We start from the raw sequence: 22,796 nt of genomic DNA, 5'->3' as shown, positions 1-22,796 counted from the left end.
AATTAACAAAGGTATATAACATGTTTGTCAACAACGTGGTGATGCAGGCCGCAGGCCCCAACTCCCATCACCACTAATGTATCCTGAAACATGAGCTCTGATTAAAGGAAAACAGGAAGCATTATTGGGTTCTGTGTGTATCTGAGAGAGAAAGCAGAGTGAGTGTTCCTCTGCTGCACCCTCCTATAGTAGTTTAATGCACCAGCAGCCTGAACATAAAGCAGCAGGACATGTAGCAGACGATACAACTCTGAGAGACAGTAAGAGAGGAAGTCTTTGAGAAATCTAGCATAAGCTATCAAACATGCTGTAAGGGGAGGAAATGATTCAGAATTGAATGTTGTTTTGTAAGGGTATAAATAGCCCTTATACTGATTTGTATATGATGCACTGTATAATCAAAAGAAATCAGCATGACACTGCCCAAGTAGGAAAAAGCAAGTTCCAAAAAGGCATAAGTGGGATGAACTAGAATAAGTAGTCTGACCCTCTATCAGGTCTGGTCATATTTTTATAATATGACCAGTGTGTTGTTGACCAAAAATATTTGACTTGCAAATGTTGTCAAATGCTAGTAGAAAGTCTCCCCAGAAAAGTGGAAGGAGTGATCGCTCCAAAGAGCCCATAAAGTCAGTTCTGGTCAGGGTTTCTATTAAGTTTGAATGTTTTCTCGTCTGAGTTTAGCAGATAATCCAATTTTGTAGAGGGCCATTTTGACGTGTAAAATGTGTGGACAAATAAACACTGAGATACTTTTATTTTGTAGATATTTTGTAGATACAGCTTCCATACCAGGGTTTCTGCGGGTCATTAAAAGCATTTAAAGGCATTAAATGGATTTCACGAATGTTAAGGCCTTAAAGGGGAAGTTCACATTTTTTAGAATTTTGACTATCATTTACAATCCTTATGTAAGACAAGAACACTTGCTTTTATTTTTTTTCCCATCCATCCATTTTCTACCGCACTGGAGCCTATCTCAGCTACAATCGGGCGGAAGGCGGGGTACACCCTGGACAAGTCGCCACCTCATCGCAGGGCCAACACAGATAGACAGACAACATTCACACTCACATTCACACACTAGGGCCAATTTAGTGTTGCCAATCAACCTATCCCCAGGTGCATGTCTTTGGAAGTGTGAGGAAGCCGGAGTACCCGGAGGGAACCCACGCAGTCACGGGGAGGACATGCAAACTCCACACAGAAAGATCCCGAGCCCGGGATTGAACCCAAGACTACTCAGGACCTTCGTATTGTGAGGCAGACGCACTAATCCCTCTGCCTTTTTTTATGCATTCTAAATTGTAAATAATTGCGATCAAATGTCCGCTTACAATGGAGCTTATGGCAGTCGCTCTATTCTGCCAACAAAGCCCTTACAAAATATCCAAAAACCTCCATCCATCCATTTTCTACCGCTTGTCACTTTCGGGGTCACGGGGGGTGCTGGAGCCTATCTCAGCTGCATTTGGGCGGTAGGCGGGGAACACCCTGGAAAAGTCGCCACCTCATCGCAGGGCCCAAACACCTCCATTAAGGTTTTATATACATGATGTAAGTATATACAGTATGTAATGTAGTAACGGGCATAATAACATTTAATATTTATGTATTTTGATCATTTTAAGCATTCGCCGCACATTATTTAAAAAAACGCATCACATATTTTTTTCAACAAGACCACTGATTACTGCTCACTGCAGACTTCATGAGAGCCAATAAACATAATAAAACATCACTTACTGTACATGGTCTGCTGTAATTAGGATCCCAACTGATAAATATAGTTATAGTCCCGTTTAGATGAAGAATGACTCATAATCCTCGTGAAAAAGGGTCAAACCATCTTTTTGTGTCGTTCGCCATTAACAGGTCTAAATTGGCTGTTAAACCAACTTGTCAGATTACTGGGGAGAGAAATTATTTATGATCTACAATTAACTTCCACGAGCAGGGAAGGGAGGAAACAGGTTACCACTCGATGATGTAAACATACACGCACACGCAAGCGATCACGGCGCCGCTATAAATAGTTTGTCTGTGTTAGCGCTTATAATACCAATATCACCAATACTTGTTTAATATTCAAGTCACGAAATGTAAATTGAGTCTTGTTGGCGCTTTTTGGATGGTTATTTATTGGTTTTTATGGGCGTAATAGAGGACCTCCCATTGGCTCCGCTGTAAGCAGACTTTTATTTACATTTGAATGAACAGTTAGAATGCATTAAAAAAAATACATCTGTTGTCATGTTTTTCATTATGATTGTGAAGGATAGGCAAAAATGTTTAAAACGTGTGGTTCTCCTTAAAATGGCATTACCTACAGTGTCCAGTAGCTTTGTAGGTGTTCTTTGATATTTCCATCTTACACACCTGTAAGAGGGATGTGTGCTATGGCTATGAGTTGTTTTTTCCCTTGGCCTCAGTCTGGACCCCCTCTCCAGGGGCCCAGGCTTAAGCGCCGGAAGTTGGCAGACCCGTCAGCGATCCTGTTCTGTCTCCCTGTAATGTTTGTCTGATCTTGAATGGGATTGTGCTGAAAATTTAAATTTCCCCTCATGGATTAATAAAGTATTTCTGATTCTGATTAAAAAATGTCATACAATTGTAGGCTTGGGCTGATAGTCAATAGGTCTCACTCTGTGCATCGCTCTCAGCACCTGAGCTTCTTCATCAACAGTAGAATGAACGGACTGAAGCCTCTTATTGGTAATCCATAACTTTGTTTCGGTACGTGCAGGCAGGACCACTAGCTAACACACACCAAATGGACATCACCTCGCTTGTCGCACCTCACTAGTGAGAAGCATTGCTAAGTATCAGGTGCAAGGTTAGGAGGGTGGCTCTGAATAGTCTTGAAACGGAATTTTACTTTTGAGGGTGGAAAAAAAGTGTCAGCAGTAACCTACCTTCCCAGAGTTCAACAGAGAGGGAACAGCTGTGTAAAGTAGCCTGCATACAGCCTACTTGAACCTCCCTCCTATGGTCTGTCCATTGTATCCAATCACCTTTGTGAGTCTATCTTTCTTAGCCAATCACGAGGCAAATGTTTTTTGTCCCACCTAAGCACGCAATCAATCCTTCTTTAAAGGCCTACTGAAACCCACTACTACCGACCACGCAGTTTGATAGTTTATATATCAATGATGAAATCTTAACTTGACTGTAAAAGCAGAGATGAATATATATTTATCTCAGATTATATCTTCTAACTGTAACAACCCCAGAGTTCTGTTCAAAACTATTAACACTGTCATTGATGCTCCCAAATCTGTTGGTTTTGATGCTTCTTTTGAATTCTGTGAAAATTGTCTCCATTTTTTCACTGACAAAATTGTGTCAACCAGTTTATCTCACCCTTCATATGACCCTTCTATTCCTCTGCATGTCTCTTCTGTTTTCCATCAGTTTGAGCCGGTGTCCTTTTCTTTTTTAAATGACACAGTTAGTCATATGAAGCCCTCTGGTTCTCCTGCAGATGCCCTCCCACCTCGCCTGTTTAAGGTGGTACTTGCTACTATTGGATCAAGTGTCCTTAACATTATCAATAGTAGCCTCTCTTCTGGAATAGTTCCAGTAGAGTTTAAACATGCAGTGGTACGACCTCTACTTAAAAAACCAAGCCTCGACCCTCTCTCCTCTCTAATCTTAGACCTATCTCTAATCTTCCATACATTTCCAAAAAATTATAGAAGGTTGTCTACAGTCAGTTTTGCCCTTTTTAGAGGATAATGGTGTCACTGAGCTGTTCCAGTCCGGTTTAAAGCCCTCCACAGCACAGAGTCAGCGCTTCTAAAAGTTTTTAACGATATCCTCCTGTCAACTGACTCTGGTAAATATGTTGTCCTGGTCCTTTTAGATCTGTCTGCTGCGTTCGACACCGTCGACCACACCACCTTAATCACTCGTCTTGAGAACTGTGTTGGCATTAAGGGTGCCGTCCTCAACTGGTTCCGGTTGTACCTAACCGACAGGAGTTTTTGTGTAAAAATAGACAGTTTTATGTCTTCCACAGCTCCTTTACCACATGGGGTCCCACAGGGCTCAATCCTTGCCCCAATTTTATTTGCGCTTTACCTTTTCCGCCTTGGTTCTGTTTTTAGGGAGTACAGTATTGCATTTAATTTTTATGCCGATGATTGCCAGATCTATTTTCCCATGGCACAAAATAACACGGTTCAACGTCTCATTGACTGCCTGCACGACATCAAAGCCTGGCTTTCAGCTAACTTCCTGAGCCTAAATGAAGACAAAACAGAAGTTATGTTGTTCGTAGCCCAAGTCGCTCTCCCTCCTCCAACGTTGACCTCGGCACTCTGACCCCGTATCTCAGCGACTGTGTCACAAACCTGGGGGTAAAGTTCGACTCAGATTTTAAATTCGAAAAACAAATCAGCAGCGTCGTACAAAAAAGCTTTTATCAATTACGCCAAATAGCGAAAGTGAAACCGCTTCTATCAGGACTTGATCTCGAGAAATTAATCCACGCCTTTATTCCGACTCGTCTAGACTACTGCAATGCCCTGTATGTAGGCATTAGCCAGGCCTACCTCGCCCGCCTGCAGCTCGTGCAGAACTCTGCTGCTCGTCTGCTAACACAGACCCGCAGACGTGAGCACATCACCCCTATATTAGCGTTCCTTCACTGGCTCCCTGTGCGTTACCGAATCAATTTTAAACTCCTTCTATTTGTTTTTAAATGTCTAAACAACTTCGCTCCAACATATCTCTCCGACCTCCTTCAGCCTTACTGCCCCACCCGATCCCTAAGATCAGCCGATCAGCTGCTACTGACGGTCCCTGACACAAGGCTGAAGTTTAGAGGTGACAGAGCTTTCGCCACTGCTGCTCCCAAGCTCTGGGACAATCTACCTCTCTCTGAGTGTTAGACAGGCCTCCTCTCTTCCTGTTTTTAAATCTCTCTTAACAACAAACTTTTATTCCATGGCTTTTAACACAGTGATATCCATCCTGCTATGGCGCCCCATAATACACCTGCTGTGAACCTGTTTTTATGTTCTATTTATTTTAGTTATTTATTTTTTTATCATGCTCTGTTTGTGTTGTGTTGTGTTTGCTCGGTTCTCGTATTATCTTTTAACCTGCCCATTGTACAGCACTTTGGCTACCCCTGTGGTAAATTTTAAATGTGCTTTATAAATAAAGTTGATTTGATTTGATTTGATATTGTGTTTGGAAGGGTTACTTGCAGTATTATTATATATTATGTGCTCAATTAGGTCACAATGCTGGCAATAATGTTGTGTATCGGCAGTTTGTGGAACAATTTATCATCCAGCAAAATTAGTTTTCAGCCCAGCTGTAACCCGCCTGGTAACCAAACCCGGGCCCTTCTGAATGAGACCGCGAGCATGCTAGTTACCAAGCTAAAAGTTCAAGGTGTCAACTCGGTAAGCGCACTCCTCTTAAAGTTGTCAGGGAGTAAGGTCCAGCCAGACTGACTGGCCTCTGTTACACAGGCCTATACAAATGATGGAGAAAAAACCCCCATTATTAATCACATGTTATTTTGATTATATAAACATTTAATATTTTGATTGGTAGTACAGTGTGCCGATTGACAGGTGGAACCCTTTCATTGGCTATTGTCTACAACAGGTGCATAAGGACAGAACATCGGATGCTTGGAATGCTACACCCTGTGAACATGCTCACGCTGTGGCAAAAGCGCAAAAAGGAGGAACTTTTCAATAAATGGTTAAAGCCTGTTGACAGTAAACCCGAATGGGAGTACTGCAAGTGTGCAAAAAGACCTCTCAAAGTTGCACAATGGGCGTCAATGCGGTGAAATTACACATGCACTTAACTTATGACATGTCGGCAAATAAAGGCAGGCAGTAGTTTACGGTGCCAAATGTCTTTGGCTTGACCAACAAATCAACTTCTGCTGTTACCACCAAAACTCGCAACTGCTGCTACCACTACAAAAAAAAATTAAAATAAATTCTCAGATTAAACAGTTTTATGAGACAATTCTAATTTACTTTAGTGTAAAAGTTAATGTAAACCTAGGCTCTCTCAACTATTTAAGATTATTATTGTCAAATGCCTACAATTTTGTATTTTGACACAGAGTAAGATAACAAGGAACTGATTTAAATATTGTGCTGAAACTGTCACTAGTACTCACCATAAATAAATAAACATTTAATGCATGTGGTTGGTATCAGCCTCTCTCATTAATGGATATTTGGAATCGGCAGCATGAAGCTCTGATCGGAACATCCCTAGCATTAACCTTATGATTTGACGTTTTGGCATTGTTTAAGAATGACTATCCAACATTGTAACAACAATTACAAGTAAGAAAATAAGACAATCTTCATAAGTCTCCTTTAAATATTGTTTGTTTTCCATCTCTATTCTATGTCACATATTATATTAAGTCAAGGCAAAATATGGTCTAATGAATTGGAAACCTTGTGTCATATAGGTGAGTTGCAATTACGTGACCTAGAGGCACATCCGGACACTTCCGGGTTTCAGGAGATGGTCTAAGCCTCATTAGGGTCGTGTTTTTTTACGTGAATCAGTGCTGATTTAAGCGTATTTTGAAGGGCTTAGAGGTAAATATAAAAGCTATAATGAAAACAAATATTTTAAACGGGACGAAGTGGATTTTTACAATCTTAAGAATATATTTATCAAAAGATTTAAACCATTTATCATGACAAAAATGTTACTGCTACCTCACTTCACTTGACACTTACGGTATTTAGATAAGAAAAGATCGTAGGCAAATCTGTCATGCGTAGATAAGCGGTGTGTCATGGGAGACGCCGGAAGTTGTCGTGACTTTAGGGATGCAGATTAACGAGGTTGAGCATGTGGTAACAAAGGGGAATTCATTAATAAAACTAACAAAAAGCGAGAGCAACAGGGAAGTGCTCTGACTAAACAGGCTATGACGAAACAAAACAAAATGCAAAACACTTACAGGGAATGTGGAGCTGACGGCATCCACATAGTTCGAGTTACTTGCATTAAGCTTCCAAAAGGTTCGTCTGTGGTCATCAGAGGATCAAGGATAGTAGCATCAACAAACAATGTCCCGACAATGAATGGGGCTCACACTCAACTTAAATAGAACTGATTGCAACCAGAAAACAGGTGAGGGGAAATGCTCTGTGACAAAGATGTGTGAAGCGTCACGAAAAAACCCCAACACAACAGGAAGAGTCACCAAAATAAAAGCGCAGGACAGGAACTAACCAAAAACACAGCAGAAACACCAACAAAAGGGCACAGCTTGGTGTAAACAGCCGTGACACAAATCATGTCTTTACATCTGAGGGGTCCACAAATTAAGTATTAACCTGCGAAAGACAAAGTTGGACTTATTTTTGCATCAGTATGTATTTGATTGAAATAACCAGTGCCGTGCTTGTGATGTGTGAGAAAAAGGATAAGTTTGTTGAAGTTGATTTTCTTCTGCAACTATCAGTCTAATCTACAATATATCTATGTAGTTGTTTTTATGGTGTGGAATTCATATGTTGTCTCATTATTTACCCTGTTGTTCAGCATGAATCTTTGCTAGCGATATCAATATATAATTTATGCTGTTGAGCCTACGAGAGATGTATTCATCTAGTTTATGAATACTATTAAGGATATTTTCTTGATGTTAACAAATAGCACCAATGACGTTGTAATGTGGTCATTTGTGTCGATAAAGCACTTGGCTTTCCTGCACAGCAGTTAGTTATGAAAATCAACAACGAAAATACGGTGGATTAGACCAACAATCACAATATTTATAGCTAGGACTTAACATGACGTTACTTTATTTGCCTTATTTGTCCGATTGTACTCCACAAGATGGTGTAAGTGATATTTTAAGAGTAATTTCCTTCCACAACACTTTTGTTTTTTCCCTGACATTATTACCTTTATGAACCACTTCTTTCTGCACTCTATCAAAGCGCTTTCCTATCCCTCTATTTGAATGACTGGAACACCAAAAACAGAACAGCATTACGGCATTTTCTGCTCAACTCTACATTCACTCTCACTTGTTTTAATGCTATGCTCAAGCTGCTTGACCATCGTGTGAATTAAGTTGCGAAGAAGAAAAACGAATGTGACGTCATATGCAACCCTCCTATACATAAAAGTCAGTTAAGTGTATGTAGACGACAAAAATGCAATGGCCCCCAAGATTCTTCCTGTTGAAAAAATGTGTCTGGAAATATAGGGATGATTAGCTGAACATATTACGTAGAGAACACACTACACTAATTTCACATGGTAGCTTAGAAACAATGGGTGCGGCTCAACAATCAATGGGATTCTTTAATGTTTGGTTCAACTCTGTTCCAAGGATGAATGCTGGTTTTGGTTAATCAGATAATCTTCCGGTGGCTAACACAAAAGTTGGTGCATTTTGTTAGTTGCTGCTATAGAATCCAGGTTAATACTGCCATGCTTTTATTTTTACAACAAGCCACGTTGTGCACTTTTTATTTCTTTTGAACCAAACAGTATCGTGTTCCATACCGCTTAGGATACCATATACATCAATATTGAAGAAAAATTATAAAAATTACCTTCGGTATCTCAAGAAGAAAAATGGTCAACCACATACTGTATGTCGATATGTATGATATGTTATAAGCAGGCACTTTTTAATAATATCAATAACATGGTGACTTGTTGTTCGACATAGATGAGTTGGCGAAATAAGCAGGACAGGCAGGTTGCACTATAGTACAAAAGAGACAACGATAATGTAATGGAGATGTTCGTAAAATATCCCCAGTGAATGAAACTGATTCATGTCACTAATAGGGATGGACTTCCTGTCCTAAGATCATAGAAGATTACGAGCTGTGGTAGCTTGGTTTCTTATCTGGGTAAGACAGCATTTGCGACTCGTGTATCTACACTGTGGGCGTCCGCCTGATAGGATGATAACGCGCCGGCTCTGCTATTTGTTTCGAACTGGAAAAGCACACATACACAAGCTGATAATTTGTACAGACACACAGACACACACTATGCACATCCATCTAACTAAACACACAAAAGTGCTTATTGGGTTATACTGTAGTTGTAGTTGGTGGGATTGTTATGTAAAAGGACTGCAGTCATTCAAGCACACAGGCAGGTGGCAAGAAGAAAAGGACGACTGACAGATGGACAAGTAGAGACTGAGCACAGTGGGAAGAAGAGAGCAAAATAGACCGGAAGAACAATGGAAGGATAAATACTTAAGTTCCAGTCACCAGGGAAATTCATTAGCTTGGCAAACATAGTTTATATCGTTCGCTTAGTACAAAAACTTAATGTGCATGTTGTTCTTCCACCTAAAAGACAGTATAATGAATTAGTACAAATAGCTCTTTGACAGTGTCAAGCATTATTTGATTTAACGAGGCAGAATTGTTTGTGCATTTGCGATTATATGTCCAGTGAGTTTAGCCGTGTTGTTTTAGGTTCATTCTCATTCTGTTTGGTGGCCTTTAAAGGGTATGATGTGATGAAACGCATCACTAGACATAAATCTTTTAACACAGCACTGGATGTCTCAGACGCTGACAAGATAATAACGAAAATATAACAGAGAAATGTGCGAGTAGGACACACACGCGCGCCACACACATCATCCCACACGACATTCACAATCACTCACAGCACACAGCACGCACGCACCAGCACACACAACACACACACACACACACACACACACACACACACACACACACACACACACACACACACACACACACACACACACACACACACGACACGAGGGGAAATCCCCATTGGTAAAATTAGGCATGAGGTATCCGGTTACCATGGCAGCAGCCACCTATCTACTCATTCAGTTGTTTTTACTTTCACCTTTGGTGAAAGCCATTACTCAAAAGTCAGACCATTTGAAATATCATATGGAATTAACATTTTGTTTGTCATTATTACCTACCGGTAATTAAATATCTCAGTGTACGGGGATACTAATAAAACATTTAATGATGAAAAGCTAAATTGTCTCACAACAGTACCTTTAATATCTTAACCTTGAAAATATTAGATTAAGATGGGATTGTTAAATGATGATCAACTGATAAAGGGAAACCCCAAACTAATTGAGAACATTTTAGAGGAATTACCCTATTTCTATTCTGAGCCTCACAAACAAAAAGAAAAAAAAATAGCTAGGCTCTGCTCTGAGTCATTTATCTGTATCCCATCCCATTCCACAAGGCATTCTGGGAAAGAAAATGAGAAAACGGCTTCTCCCCCCACCCTGTAAGCACAATCACACACTGGGGCATCCCTATTGGTAGACACAACATCAGGTGACTGGCTACCATGGCAGCAGGTTCCAGCAAATTCATAGCTTTTGGCCCTTTGCTGTGACTGAATGAAGGAGCATGAATGAAAGTAAACAGGTGAATGGTGGCAGTGAATGAATGGAAGCAGTGGAGACAGAGACCGTTAACGTGCTGAAAAAAGCAGATCAGGTTCAGATAGATGCATCTGTCTCTTTGTGCGCATCCTCTTTAGTTCAGCATATGAGGTAGCTCCTTTGAATTCCTTTAATTTTACTTTATTTTTGGTATTGTTCTTAACTTTTCTTGCCTTTTTTTTAATCTCTTACCTTCCATAAACCACTAATTATGGTTCTTGGGCGCTTTTGTGTGTTTTCGTTACTTTTCTTTTTCTTTTCGGGCCGTTTTGTGTTTGGCTTTGATCAGCGGAGCAGTAAACCTTTTGTGTACACACGCGAGGAGCTGTTTGCGCTCTCCTTACCAGCGCTATGGGGGAACGCGGCCGGACCTTCCCGTGGAACTACGGAAAAAGTGCAGGGGACACCGTGCCGTCATAGGGATGAAGGAGCGCAGAAGGAAATTTAAGCCTGCAATTGCCTCGGTCCTCATGGGGAACGTGCGGTCTTTGGCGAACAAAATGGATGCATTGTTTGGGCTCGCCCGAACTCAAAAGGAGTATGCCGTGTGCAGCATCATGTGCTTTACTTGGCTACACGCGGACTTCCCGTACCACAGCGCGTCTCTACCCGGCTTCACAACCTCACGGGCGGATAGAAGCACACTTCTGAGCGGTAAGAAAAAATGCGGCGGGATTGCCATCTTCGTGAACGAGAGGTGGTGTAATCCTGCTCATATTACTGTAAAGGAGTGTGTTTGTACGCCGGACATTGAACTTCTGGCTGTTGGAATTTGGCCATATTATTTGCCAAGGGAATTTACTTCTGTAATCTTCATTGGAGTGTATGTTCCTCCTTCTGCTGACGAAACTGCTGCTTGTGACACCATTCATGCCGCTGTTGCCAAGCAACAGACCAAACATCCCGATGCCCTCATTCTCATTTCGGGGGACTTTAATCATGTTTCTCTGGACTCTATTTTACCCACTTTCCATCAATATGTACACTGTGCAACACGGGAAAATAAAACTCTGGACCTACTGTATGATAATTCAAAAGATGCATACAGAGCCACTGCCCTGCCCCCCCTGGACAGTCTGATCACAATCTGGTGCTTTTAACACCTCAATACGTTCCTGCTGTGAGGAGGCAGCCCATCTCAACTAAATCAGTGCAAATGAGGAGCATTGAGACTGGCATAGCCTTACAAGACTGCTTTGACACTACAGACTGGGAAGTACTCTGTAAGCCTCACGGGACAGATATCAACAAAATCACAGACTGCATCACTGACTACATACATTTCTGTGAGGACTCCATCATCCCTACAAAAACTGTCCACTGTTACCCAAATAACAAGCCCTGGATCACCAGCCAGCTAAAGGTGCTGCTAAATAAAAAGAAGCTAGCCTTCAGATCCGGTGATTGGGACGAGTTGAAGAGGATTCAGTGGCAGCTTAAAGTTCAGCTTCAAGAAGGGAAAGATGCCTATAGAAGGAAGTTTGAAGCTAAACTCCAACAGAACAACAGTTGTGAGGTTTGGAAGGGTATGAAGGCCATCACAGGCTTCAACAATAAAGCCAAACTGCTGGATGGGGGTGTAGATAGAGCCAACGAGCTGAATTTGTTTTTTCAATAGATTTAGCAATGCACCCCTTACTGGCCCTCCCCCCACTACTCCTGTTCTCACACCTCCCCTGAATTTCAATACACTAACTCCTTCTCTTTTACCTGCCACAGCCGTTTCTTTCCCCCCTCCCCCTCCCTCACTTCCACCCCCCTGAGAAGGCCAGCCCGGTGTGTCTGACACCTGGACATATAAAACGGCAGCTGGAGAGAGTCAATCCAGCTAAGTCAGCAGGCCCTGACCGAGTCAACCCCTGGGTCCTGAAGACTTGCGCTGCTCAGCTAACTGGGATCCTGCACTCCATCTTCAACCTGAGTCTGAAGCTAGAACGGATACCAGTGCTATGGAAAACATCCTGCTTAGTGCCGGTGCCCAAGAAGCCCATCCCATCGGGCTCAAATGACTTCAGACCTGTTGCCCTGACGTCCCAGGTCATGAAAGTCCTCGAGAGACTTGTGGTGGATCAGCTGAGACCACTGGTGGCTCCTTCCCTGGATCCTCTACAGTTTGCATATCAGCCCCATGTAGGAGTGGACGATGCTGTTATCTACCTGCTGCATCATGCTCACTCTCATCTGGATGGTGGGAGGGGCACTGTGAGGATCATGTTTTTTGATTTCTCCAGTGCCTTTAACACCATTCAGCCAATTCTGATGAGTGACAAGTTGCTCAGGATGGGTGTCAGTTCATCCATTGTCTCCTGGATCACTGATTACTTGTCTGACAGGCCCCAGTTTGTGCGACTGGGGAGCTCCCTGTCGGATACTGTGGTCAGTGGTGTAGGTGCTCCACAGTGGATCGTCCTGTCTCCTTTCCTGTTCACCCTGTACACCTCAGACTTCCAGTATAGTTCCAGGTCCTGCCACTTGCAGAAATACTGTGACGACTCTGCTGTGGTCGGGTGTATCAGGGAGGGACGGGAATTAGAGTACAGGACACTGATCGCTGAGTTTGTGGAGTGGTCTCAGGCGAACCATCTGGTCCTTAATGTGGACAAGACCAAGGAGCTGGTCATCGACTTCAGGAAGAGAGTGACCCCGGTGGAGCCCATCAAGATCCAGGGCCGGGAGGTGGCAGTAGTGGAGCAGTACAAAGTACCTGGGAGTCCACTTGAACAGCAGACTGGACTGGAAGGACAACTGCAAAGCTGTTTACAAGAAGGGCATGAGCAGACTCTTTTCCTGAGGAAGCTTAGGTCCTTTAATGTGTGCAGCAAGCTGTTGGAGATATTTTATCAGTCTGTTGTGGCCAGTGCACTGTACTTTGCAGTGGTTTGTTGGGGGAGCAGCGCCAGCAAAATGGACTCAAACCGGATTGATAAACTGATCCAGAAAGCCGGCCAAACTATTGGCACGCAGTTGGAGGCGTTTGTGTCAGTGAGGGATAGGAGGACACTGGACAAACTGCTCGCCATAATGGACAATCCTGCCCACCCACTCCACCTGACAAATAAGGGACAGCGGAGCTCATACTCCAACAGGCTCCTTCAACTTCCTTCCCGCACTGTGCGATTCAAGAACTCCTTCATTCCACACTCCATCCAGCTGTATAATCACTCGCCATACAGCAATAGATGACATCTGCCTATTACCTGACACCTGACATGTTAGCTACTTCTCTTTGTTTATAATGTTTATAATGTCTATTTTCTATTTCCTGCTGGATCTACTCTCTATTTTATGCTGCTGCTGTCATATATACTGTAAATACTGTAATATTGTACATGGTCATTGGTATATATTGTATATATGTTATAGACATAAAATAATATATCTGTACATATATTATTCTGTACACATATTATGTATATATTCGTATATATGTTAGGTTTTTTATCGCTATATTAGTCTATTTATACCTGCATTGTCCTTTCCATCCTTACACTTTCCATCATTCTAACTGAGCTACTGTGTTGAACAATTTCCCTTGTGGATCATTAAAGTTTGTCTAAGTCTAAGTCTATTATCGTCCTCCAATCTATTTTTAATCTCTATGTCTGCACAAAGGTTGGTTGGTTCCGATTTGTATGCTCAGGCAATGCTAATCTAGCTGCATTGGTTACCATGGTAACAATGCTGCATGAATGGCTTGATACAAGTTGTGCTTTAGTCATCGTTTCCTTTAAAAGACTGTCTGCAGTCAGTCTGAGACATATTTAGCACTGAATGACAGTGAGACAAAAGCCACTTGTATGTCCTTCATAGTAGATTGTGTTACATATAACCAGCTACTCACAGTAGTGCTACAGTATAAGCTAGGGTCAATTTAATTCTGATCGGTGGCAATGTGCCTTCACTCGTTTAGTTAAGGACGTGTCAGGAATCACTTGATTGATGTAATTAATAGTAATGTTGTTGTACTTTTTAAGTGCAATGACAATAACATTTCATCCTTACATCCATTTAAGTGCAGCATTTAATCTTCCTGTATTCAAACAGTGTTACTGTTTAAACTGTGTGTAATGTTACAGTGGCTAAAACTATCAAAGATATGTGTTAAATAAAACTTCTGCCTTGTTTTTAATGAATACTTGGGCCTACTATGATGCTGTATTTTAATGTTGCTTATTATAGTGGTACTTGGAGAGCCAAGTGTTTTCTGAGGTAGTACTTTGTGAAAAAGGTTCAAGAACCACTGATCTAATCTTTTAATCTTATTTTTAATCTCACCTAAAAATGCTGAGAAAGGCCATCAACTTGAGGTATTTTCATTTAAATTCATTACATTATTGTGGCAGGCAGCACGGTGACACAGGGGTTAGTTAGTGTGTGTGTGTGCCTCACAATAAGAAGGTCCTGGGCTCGAGGTCTTTCTGTGTGGAGCTTGCATGTTCTCCCCGTGACTGCGTAGGTTCCCTCCGGGTACTCTGGCTTCCTCCTACCTCCAAAGACATGCACCTGGGGATAGGCTGTTTGGCAACACTAAATTGTCCCTAGCGTGTGAATGTGAGTGTGAATGATGTCTGTCTATCTGTGTTGGCCCTGCAATGACCCCGAGAGGGACAAGAAAATGGATGGATGAACATTATTGTGGCAGATCAAAAGATAGATGGCTAAAAAATATTTAAAAAAATAACAAGCTAAATATGAGTGCTATTGATTTATCAATCAAAATGAATGCGATAATTTGACACTCATAATTATAGAAACACTTCTCTCTGAGCTGCCACCTTATCGTGGTAGAGGAGTTTGCGTGTCCCAATGATCTTCGGAGCTATGTTGTCCGGGGGCTCCTATGCCCCATGGTAGGGTCTCCCAAAACAAACAGGTCCTAGGTGAGGGATCAGACAAAGAGCAGCTTGAAGACCTCTATGAAAAATAAAAACAAAGGACCCAGTATTCCCTCGCCCGGACGCGGGTCACCGGGGCCCCCCTCTGGAGCCAGGCGCGGAGGTGGGGCACAATGGCGAGCGCCTTGTGCGTGTCCCCATGGGGCACAGCCCGAAGAGGCAATGGGCTCACCACCCATAGCAGGGACCATAGAGGTCGGGTGCAATGTGAGCTGAGCGGCAGCCGAAGGCAGGGCACTTGGCGGTCCGATCCTCGGCTACATAAGCTAGCTCTTGGGACGTGGAACGTCACCTCGCTGTGGGGGGGAGGAGCCTGAGGTGGAGAAGTTCCGGCTAGATATAGTCGGATTAACTTTGACGCACAGCAAGAGCTATGGAGCCAGTTCTCTCGAGAGGGACTGGACTCTCTTCCACTGTGGCGTTGCACGCAGTGGGAGGCGATGGGCTGGGGTGGCAATTCTTGTTTCCCCCCAACTCAGGGTCTGCACGTTGGAATTCAACCCAGTGGATGAGAGGGTAGCTTCCCTCCTTCCTTCGGGTGGGGGGACGGATCCTGACTGTTGTTTGTGCTTACGCACCAAACAGCAACTCAGAGTACCCACCCTTTTTGGATTCACTTGAGGGAGTACTGGAGAGTGCTCCCCCGGGTGATTCCCTTGTTCATTTGGGGGACTTCAACGCTTATATTGGCAACGACAGTGAAACCTGGAGAGGCGTGATTGGGAAGAATGGCCGCCGGATCTGAACCCGAGTGGTGTTTTGTTATTAGACTTTTGTGCTCTTCACAGATTGTCCATAACAAACACCATGTTCAAACATAAGGATGTCCATATGTGCACTTGGCACCAGGACACCCTATGCCGCAGTTCCATGATCGACTTTGTCGGATTTGAGGTCTCATGTTTTGGACACTCGGGTAAAGCTTTCTACCAATCACCACCTGGTGGTGAGCTGGCTCCGATGATGGGGGAGGATGCCGGACAGACCTAGCAGGCCCAAAAGCATTGTGAGGGTCTGCTGGGAACGTCTAGCAGAGTCTCCTGTCAGAGAGAGTTTCAATTCCCACCTCCCGAAGAACTTTGAACATGTCACGAGGCGATGGCCATTTAGTCTGAGTGGACTATGTTCCGTACCTCCATTGTCGAGGCGGTTGATTGGAGCTGTGGTCACAAGCTGGTTGGTGTCTGTCGTGGCGGTAATCCTAGAACCCGCTGATGTCAGCGGTGAGGGATGCCGTCAAGCTGAAGAAAGAGTCCTATCGGGTCCTTTTGGCTCATGGGACTCCGGAGGCAGCAGACAGGTACCGACAGGCCAAGCGGTGTGCAGCTTCAGCGGTCGCAAAGGCAAAAACTAGGACATGGGAGGAGTTCGGGGAAGCCATGGAAAACGACTTACGGACGGCTTTGAAGTGATTCTGAACCACCATCCGCCGCCTCAGGAAGGGGAAGCAGTACACTGTCAACACCGTATATGGTGGGGATGGTGTTCTGCTGACCTCGACTGCAGATGTTGTGGATCGGTGGAGGGAATATTTCGAAGACCTCCTCAATCCCACCAACACGTCTTCCGATAAGGAAGCAGTGCCTGGGGAATCTGTGGTGGGCTCTCCTATTTCTGGGGCTGAGGTTGCCGAGGTAGTTAAAAAGGTCCTCGGTGGCAAGGCCCAAGGGGTGGATGACATCCGCCTGGAGTTCCTTAAGGCTCTGGATGCTGTGGGGCTGTCTTGGTTGACAAGACTCTGCAACATCGTGTGTCCTCGAGGGTGGTACCTTTGTATTGGCAGACCGGGTTGGTGGTTCCTCTCTTTAGGAAGGGGAACCGGAGGGTGTGTTCCAACTATCGTGGTATCACACTCCTCAGCCTTCCCGGTAAGGTCTATTCAGGTGTACTGGAGAGGAGGCTACGCCGGATAGTCGAACCTCGGATTCAGGAGGAACAGTGTGGTTTTCGTCCTGGTCGTGGAACTGTGGACCAGCGTGGCGAAGTTGGTAGAGTGGCTGTGCCAGCAATCGGAGTGTTGCTGGTTACTGGGGTTCAATTCCCACCTTCTACCTTCCTAGTCACGTCCGTTGTGTCCTTGGGCAAGACACTTCACCCTTTGCCTCTGATGGCTGCTGGTTAGCGCCTTGCATGGCAGCTCCCGCCATCAGTGTGTGAATGTGTGTGTGAATGGGTAAATGTGGAAATACTGTCAAAGCGCTTTGAGTACCTTGAAGGTAGAAAAGCGCTATACAAGTATAACCCATTTATTTATTTATACTCTCAGCAGGATAGGGTTTACCCAACCAGTCTACATGTGTTTTATGGACTTGGAGAAAGCATTCGACCGTGAGTGCTCAGAGAGTATCGGGTATCTGATTGTGGCGGTCCGCTCCCTGTATGATCAGCGTCAAAGCTTGGTCCGCATTGCCGGCAGTAAATCTGACCCGTTTTCAGTGAGGGTTGGACTACGCCAAGGTCATCGATTCTATTCATAACTTTTATGGACAGAATTTCTAGGCGCAGTCAGGCCGTTGAGGGGATCCGGTTTGGCGGATGCAGGATTAGGTCTGCTTTTTGCAGATGATGGCTTCATCTGGCCTGGATCTTGAGCTCTCACTGGATCGGTTCGCAGCCGTGTGTGAAGCGACTGGGATGGTAATCAGCACCTCCAAGTCCGAGTCCATGGTTCTCGCCCGGAATAGGGTGGAGTGCCATCTCCGGGTTAGGGAGGAGATAAGATAGGAGTTCAAGTACCTCGGAGTCTTGTTGACGAGTGAGGGAAGAGTGGATCGGGAGATCGACACGCGGATCGGTGCAGCGTCTTCAGTAATGCGGACGCTGTATTGATCCGTTGTGGTGAAGAAGGAGCTGAGCCGGAAGGCAAAGCTCTCAATTTACCGGTCGATCTACGTTCCCATCCTCACCTATGGTCATGAGCTTTGGGTTATGACTGAAAGGCCAAGATCAAAGGGTACAAGCGGCCAAAATTAATTTCCTCTGACGGGGCTCTCCCTTAGAGATAGGGTGAGAAGCGCTGTGATCCGGAAGGAGCTCAAACTAAAGCCGCTGCTCCTTCACATCGAGAGGAGTCAGATGAGGTGGTTCGGGCATCTGGTCAGGATGCCATCCGAACGCCTCCCAAGGGAGGTGTTTCGGGCACGTCCGACCGGTAGGAGGCCACGGGGAATACCCAGGACACGTTAGAAAGACTATGTCTTCCAGCTGGCCTGGGAACACCTCGGGATCCCCTGGGAGAAGCTGGACAAAGTGGCTCGGGAGAGGGAAGTCTGGGCTTCCCTGCTTAGGCTGCTGCCCTCGCGACCTGACCTTGGATAAGCGGAAGAAGATGGATGGATGGATGGATTATAGATACAATGTAATAAAAGCTAAAACGATGTACTGTACTGTTCGGTAGCTTGAAAAATACTCAACTGCTTTGTCAATCTGTTCCGGCAAAATAAACATACAGTCCAACCTCACTGCATGTTTAAAATGCAGAATAGGACAGGTTAAAAAAATGTTTTTATCCAATCCTAAAGGCTATTGTTTGCAATAATAATGTTTTGGTTACCCTCTTTAGCTACCAGATAAGATACAGTACAGTAAATGATAGAAACTCATAAAGTTGGGCTGGTGAGTGTTCATTTTTCATATTATGATAATGTAGGTAATTTGCCCCCATGCCATTTGTGAGTCACAAAAATGTACTTTTGTTTTATTTATTATTTTTTATTGTCTATTCTAACTGAAACCTATTTGTATTTTTTAATGGAAAATAGTTAAACCCTAACCGTATTAGGCTGAATAGTGTTACTAACCTTCCGCTCCATCTCTCTGGCAGGAAGCTTTCAGGCTGTTCAAACACCTCTGGGTCCCGATGGACGGAATGATTGATATAGACTGCAGCATAACCCTTTGGGACATGAAAACCTGCAAGGGTTGTGTCCTGCAAACACACAAACAAACAACCATGTACAATAAGGCAGCACACAATAAATTATCAACATATATGTACAGTAGATTACTATTCGCGTGGGTTATTCTCCAGGACGACCCGCAAGGCAAGGCAAGGCAAGGAAACTTTATTTGTATAGCGCTTTTCATACACAAGGCAGACTCAAAGTGCTTCACAGACAACAAAGTGAAAGGAAATAAAATAAAAGCAAATGTAAAATGCAGACAATAAAAATAAAAACAGTGCGGACGTTAAAAGTTAAAAGATTAAAAGATTTAGCTGAAAGCTAAGGTGAACATACAAGTCTTCAGTCTAGTTTTAAAAGTAGTCAGAGTTGGGGAGAGTCTGACATCTTCAGGAAGTTTATTCCAGCTATTTGTTTCATAGTGACTGAATGATGTGCTCCCTTGATTTGAGTTTACTCTGAGAACCGCTAACAGATTGATCTCAGAAGATCTTAGTGATTTAGAGGGCTTATATAGTGGGAGCATATCGGTGATATACTTCGACCCTAGACCATGTAGTGATTTATATGTGAGCAGGAGGATTTTGAAATCAATTCTCTGATGTACAGGGAGCCATGTAAGGAAATGGTGAAAGAATGCCCATAAAATGTCTATCTTTTACACACTTTTCAACATCTAAACGCTCCTGCTAGCTTGATGTTGACATTCATCTCAGATTTCGGATCATTTGCATCTAAAGTGACAGTTATTGGATTTGATTCACCGGCTGAGGTTTAATGAGATTCTGCTGTAAAAACTGCCAATTTTTGGAGGCAAAAAAAAAGCAAATGATGAACATTTACAGAAAACACTTTTCTGAGGCCTTTTTCCTTCACTGAACTCTGGTGAAAAGAGTCACCTTGAGGCAAAAAGTCCACTCATCCGAGTTGGTTGCCCTCACAATTCACCTTTTCACTGCATCCATTAGTAGCTTCACTAATGGACCACCACCCAACATAATCACTGTTGCTTTTTCTTCTCAGCCCCTTATCTAATTTCTCCCTCTGCCTCTCTCTGCTGGAGTGGAAAATCTGCTACAAATCTCTTTCTTTCTTCTTGTTCCCACTGTGACATGACTGCCCTTGTGAAGTTAATTTGGTCTCCTCGCACACGCACACACTTTCAAGTTCGACACAATTGTTCTTACATTTTTCCACACAATCATGATTAGTAAATATCTCTGTTTTAGCCACCTGCACCCACACACGACTCAAGCTCATTAAAGTTAGAAACAGAAGCGTACATAGTTTTTAAATACAGTGGGAGGCTTAACACCCTAGAACAGGGGTGTCAAACTCAAATACAGAGTGGGCCAAAGTTTAAAACTGAACAAAGCCGCGCCAAGGTTGAACAAATTAACCTTTTAATAGAGACCCAAACAAGTTTTGCATTGAATATTGAACAAGCAAGGCTTATATAACTTTATAGTGACATGCAAAATCGAGTTTCAAATAATAATAACAATAATTAAAAAATATCAATGGCATATCAAATACAATTTAAATGAAAAATGTAATGCCTCTCTTCTATTTGCAGCCTTCTGAGGTAAATATCAACATTAACTTTTTCCACAGGCTAATAAATTAGAAAATACAATAACAATGAATAAACCAACCATTCAGGACTTTAAACTGCTCAGTTTGCAACACACTGATCTAATCTGATGTGCCCAAGCCAGATACCTGCCATCTTTTCTTGGATGCTATTTCATTAATGTCGGGGCTCAGGCTTTGAGCTGAGGCATCTTTCATTATCGAACGAAGTTGTTCATCAGTCATTATATCTCGTCCACCCCCACAGTCTTGGGGGTGTGCCTTAAAGGCACTGCGTTTAACGTTCTTCACGAGCTGTTGTCACGTCTGCTTTTCATCCTGTCTAACAACATGCCGGCCCGATCATGAAATACGTGCGACTTCAGCACGCACACGCCATGCATACGCGCGTCGGTTGAGGTGGGCGGGGTTGGGGGGGCGGGGTTTGGTGGTAGCGGGTGTGTATATTGCAGCCCGGAAGAGTTAGGGCTGCATGGGATTATGGGTATTTGTTTTGTTGTGTTTATGTTGTGTTACGGTGCGGATGTTCTCCCGAAATGTGTTTGTCATTCTTGTTTGGTGTGGTTTCACAGTGTGGCGCATATTTCTAGCAGTGTTAAAGTTATTTATACGCGCACCGTCAGTGTAACCTGTATCGCTGTTGGCCAAGTATGCTTTGCATTCACGTGTGTGTGCGTGCTGAAGCCGCACATATTATGTGACTGGGCCAGCATTCGCTGGACTGGGTGAAAAGCAGACGTGACGATTTTTGGGAGGGACACTGAAATTTGAGAGTCTCCCGGGAGGGTTGGCAAGTATGATAATTAGTGGTGAATGCTGTGTTACCGCGGCACCGCCGCTTAATATAATCGGCGGGCCAGCTCTAATGTTAATTTGATATCGCCTCAAGGGCCAAGTGAAATTACACGGCGGGCCAAATGTGGCCCGCGGGCCAGAGTTTGACACCCACGCCCTAGAATATGAACTAATATTAATATAATCATAATAATAATTTCCTATTATGGTTTGTATTATCCATTGACGATATTCGAACAATAATCAGCTAATCTAGGGGTGTCCAAACTACAGCCCGCCAGCGTCCTCAACCCAGCCGACGAGACATCTTGAAATGTATTTTTAACATTAAAATGAATCCAATATACTCGTACGTTACTCTTTTATCCAACATGAGTGATGTCTTGCCTGCCTTGTGTATTTTATTACCAACTTGGAATATAGCATCAAATTATATCCATCAATCAAAACAACCTTTCATGTCCATTATGCAAATAATTTAAAGGGGAACTGCATTTTTTTTGGAATTTTGCCTATGGTTCATAATCATTATGAGAGACAAGAACACACGTCTTTTTTTTTTAGGATTTTAAAGATGATTAAAAAACGCTTGGAAGATGCGGCTAACGGAAGTCACTGTTGTAGCCTTCAGTAAAGGATTTTCTTTGAAGACTGGATTGACTGAACACATGAGAACACATTATAGCTCCAAAACAACTTCAAAACACTCCATCAATGTTTTATATACACACTGGAAGTCTATATGTAATATTTTGTCATTTTAATCATTGCTGGAACTGACTTCTTCTGTGCATTGATTTCCATTTCCGTAGCAGTGCATGTCCGACTTCCGGAAACAACTTGTGTTCCTACTTCCGGATTCAAACACGAGTGTGTTCTAATCATGGCAGACTTGGCAATAGACAACGAAGAGGACTATTTTTGGTCAAATGAGGATTCACAACCCTATCTTTCTGAAGCTGAATGAAAGAAGGACAAACTACTGTTTGTAGAAGCCAGCACGCAGAAGAGGGTGAAACGTTGGAGCAGACGGAAGCTGAGAGAGTGAGGTCAGCATGACAAGAAGCTGTAAATGTGGAATTTGGAGACAAACTATCTTGACGTAAATGGAATGTTGACCTCCATATAATCCAGACAAACGTCCCCGGCCAGCTGGACCAAACAGACCAT

At 43.3% G+C, this 22,796-nt stretch overlaps 1 protein-coding gene across 5 annotated transcripts in view; it reads right to left on the bottom strand.

Annotated features, from left to right (window-relative positions):
- The window catches only part of LOC133638460 (uncharacterized), a 131,003-nt gene that overhangs the window by 35,107 nt on the left and 73,100 nt on the right, over window positions 1–22,796 (bottom strand). For all 5 annotated transcript variants that reach the window (XR_009823633.1, XM_062031097.1, XM_062031100.1 and 2 more), the window contains exon 9: window positions 19,137–19,264. Coding sequence is in view for 4 of the 5 variants with exons in the window: in XM_062031097.1 (XP_061887081.1) it covers window positions 19,137–19,264 (128 nt within the window). In the remaining variant the exon portion in view is untranslated. The remainder of the gene's footprint in view (window positions 1–19,136; window positions 19,265–22,796) is intronic.

Source organism: Entelurus aequoreus, linkage group LG21 (assembly GCF_033978785.1).
Source record: "Entelurus aequoreus isolate RoL-2023_Sb linkage group LG21, RoL_Eaeq_v1.1, whole genome shotgun sequence".
NCBI lineage: Eukaryota > Metazoa > Chordata > Actinopteri > Syngnathiformes > Syngnathidae > Entelurus > Entelurus aequoreus.
The sequence above is the reverse complement of the archived record's forward strand: the minus strand, read 5'-3'. Positions and strand labels throughout refer to the sequence as shown.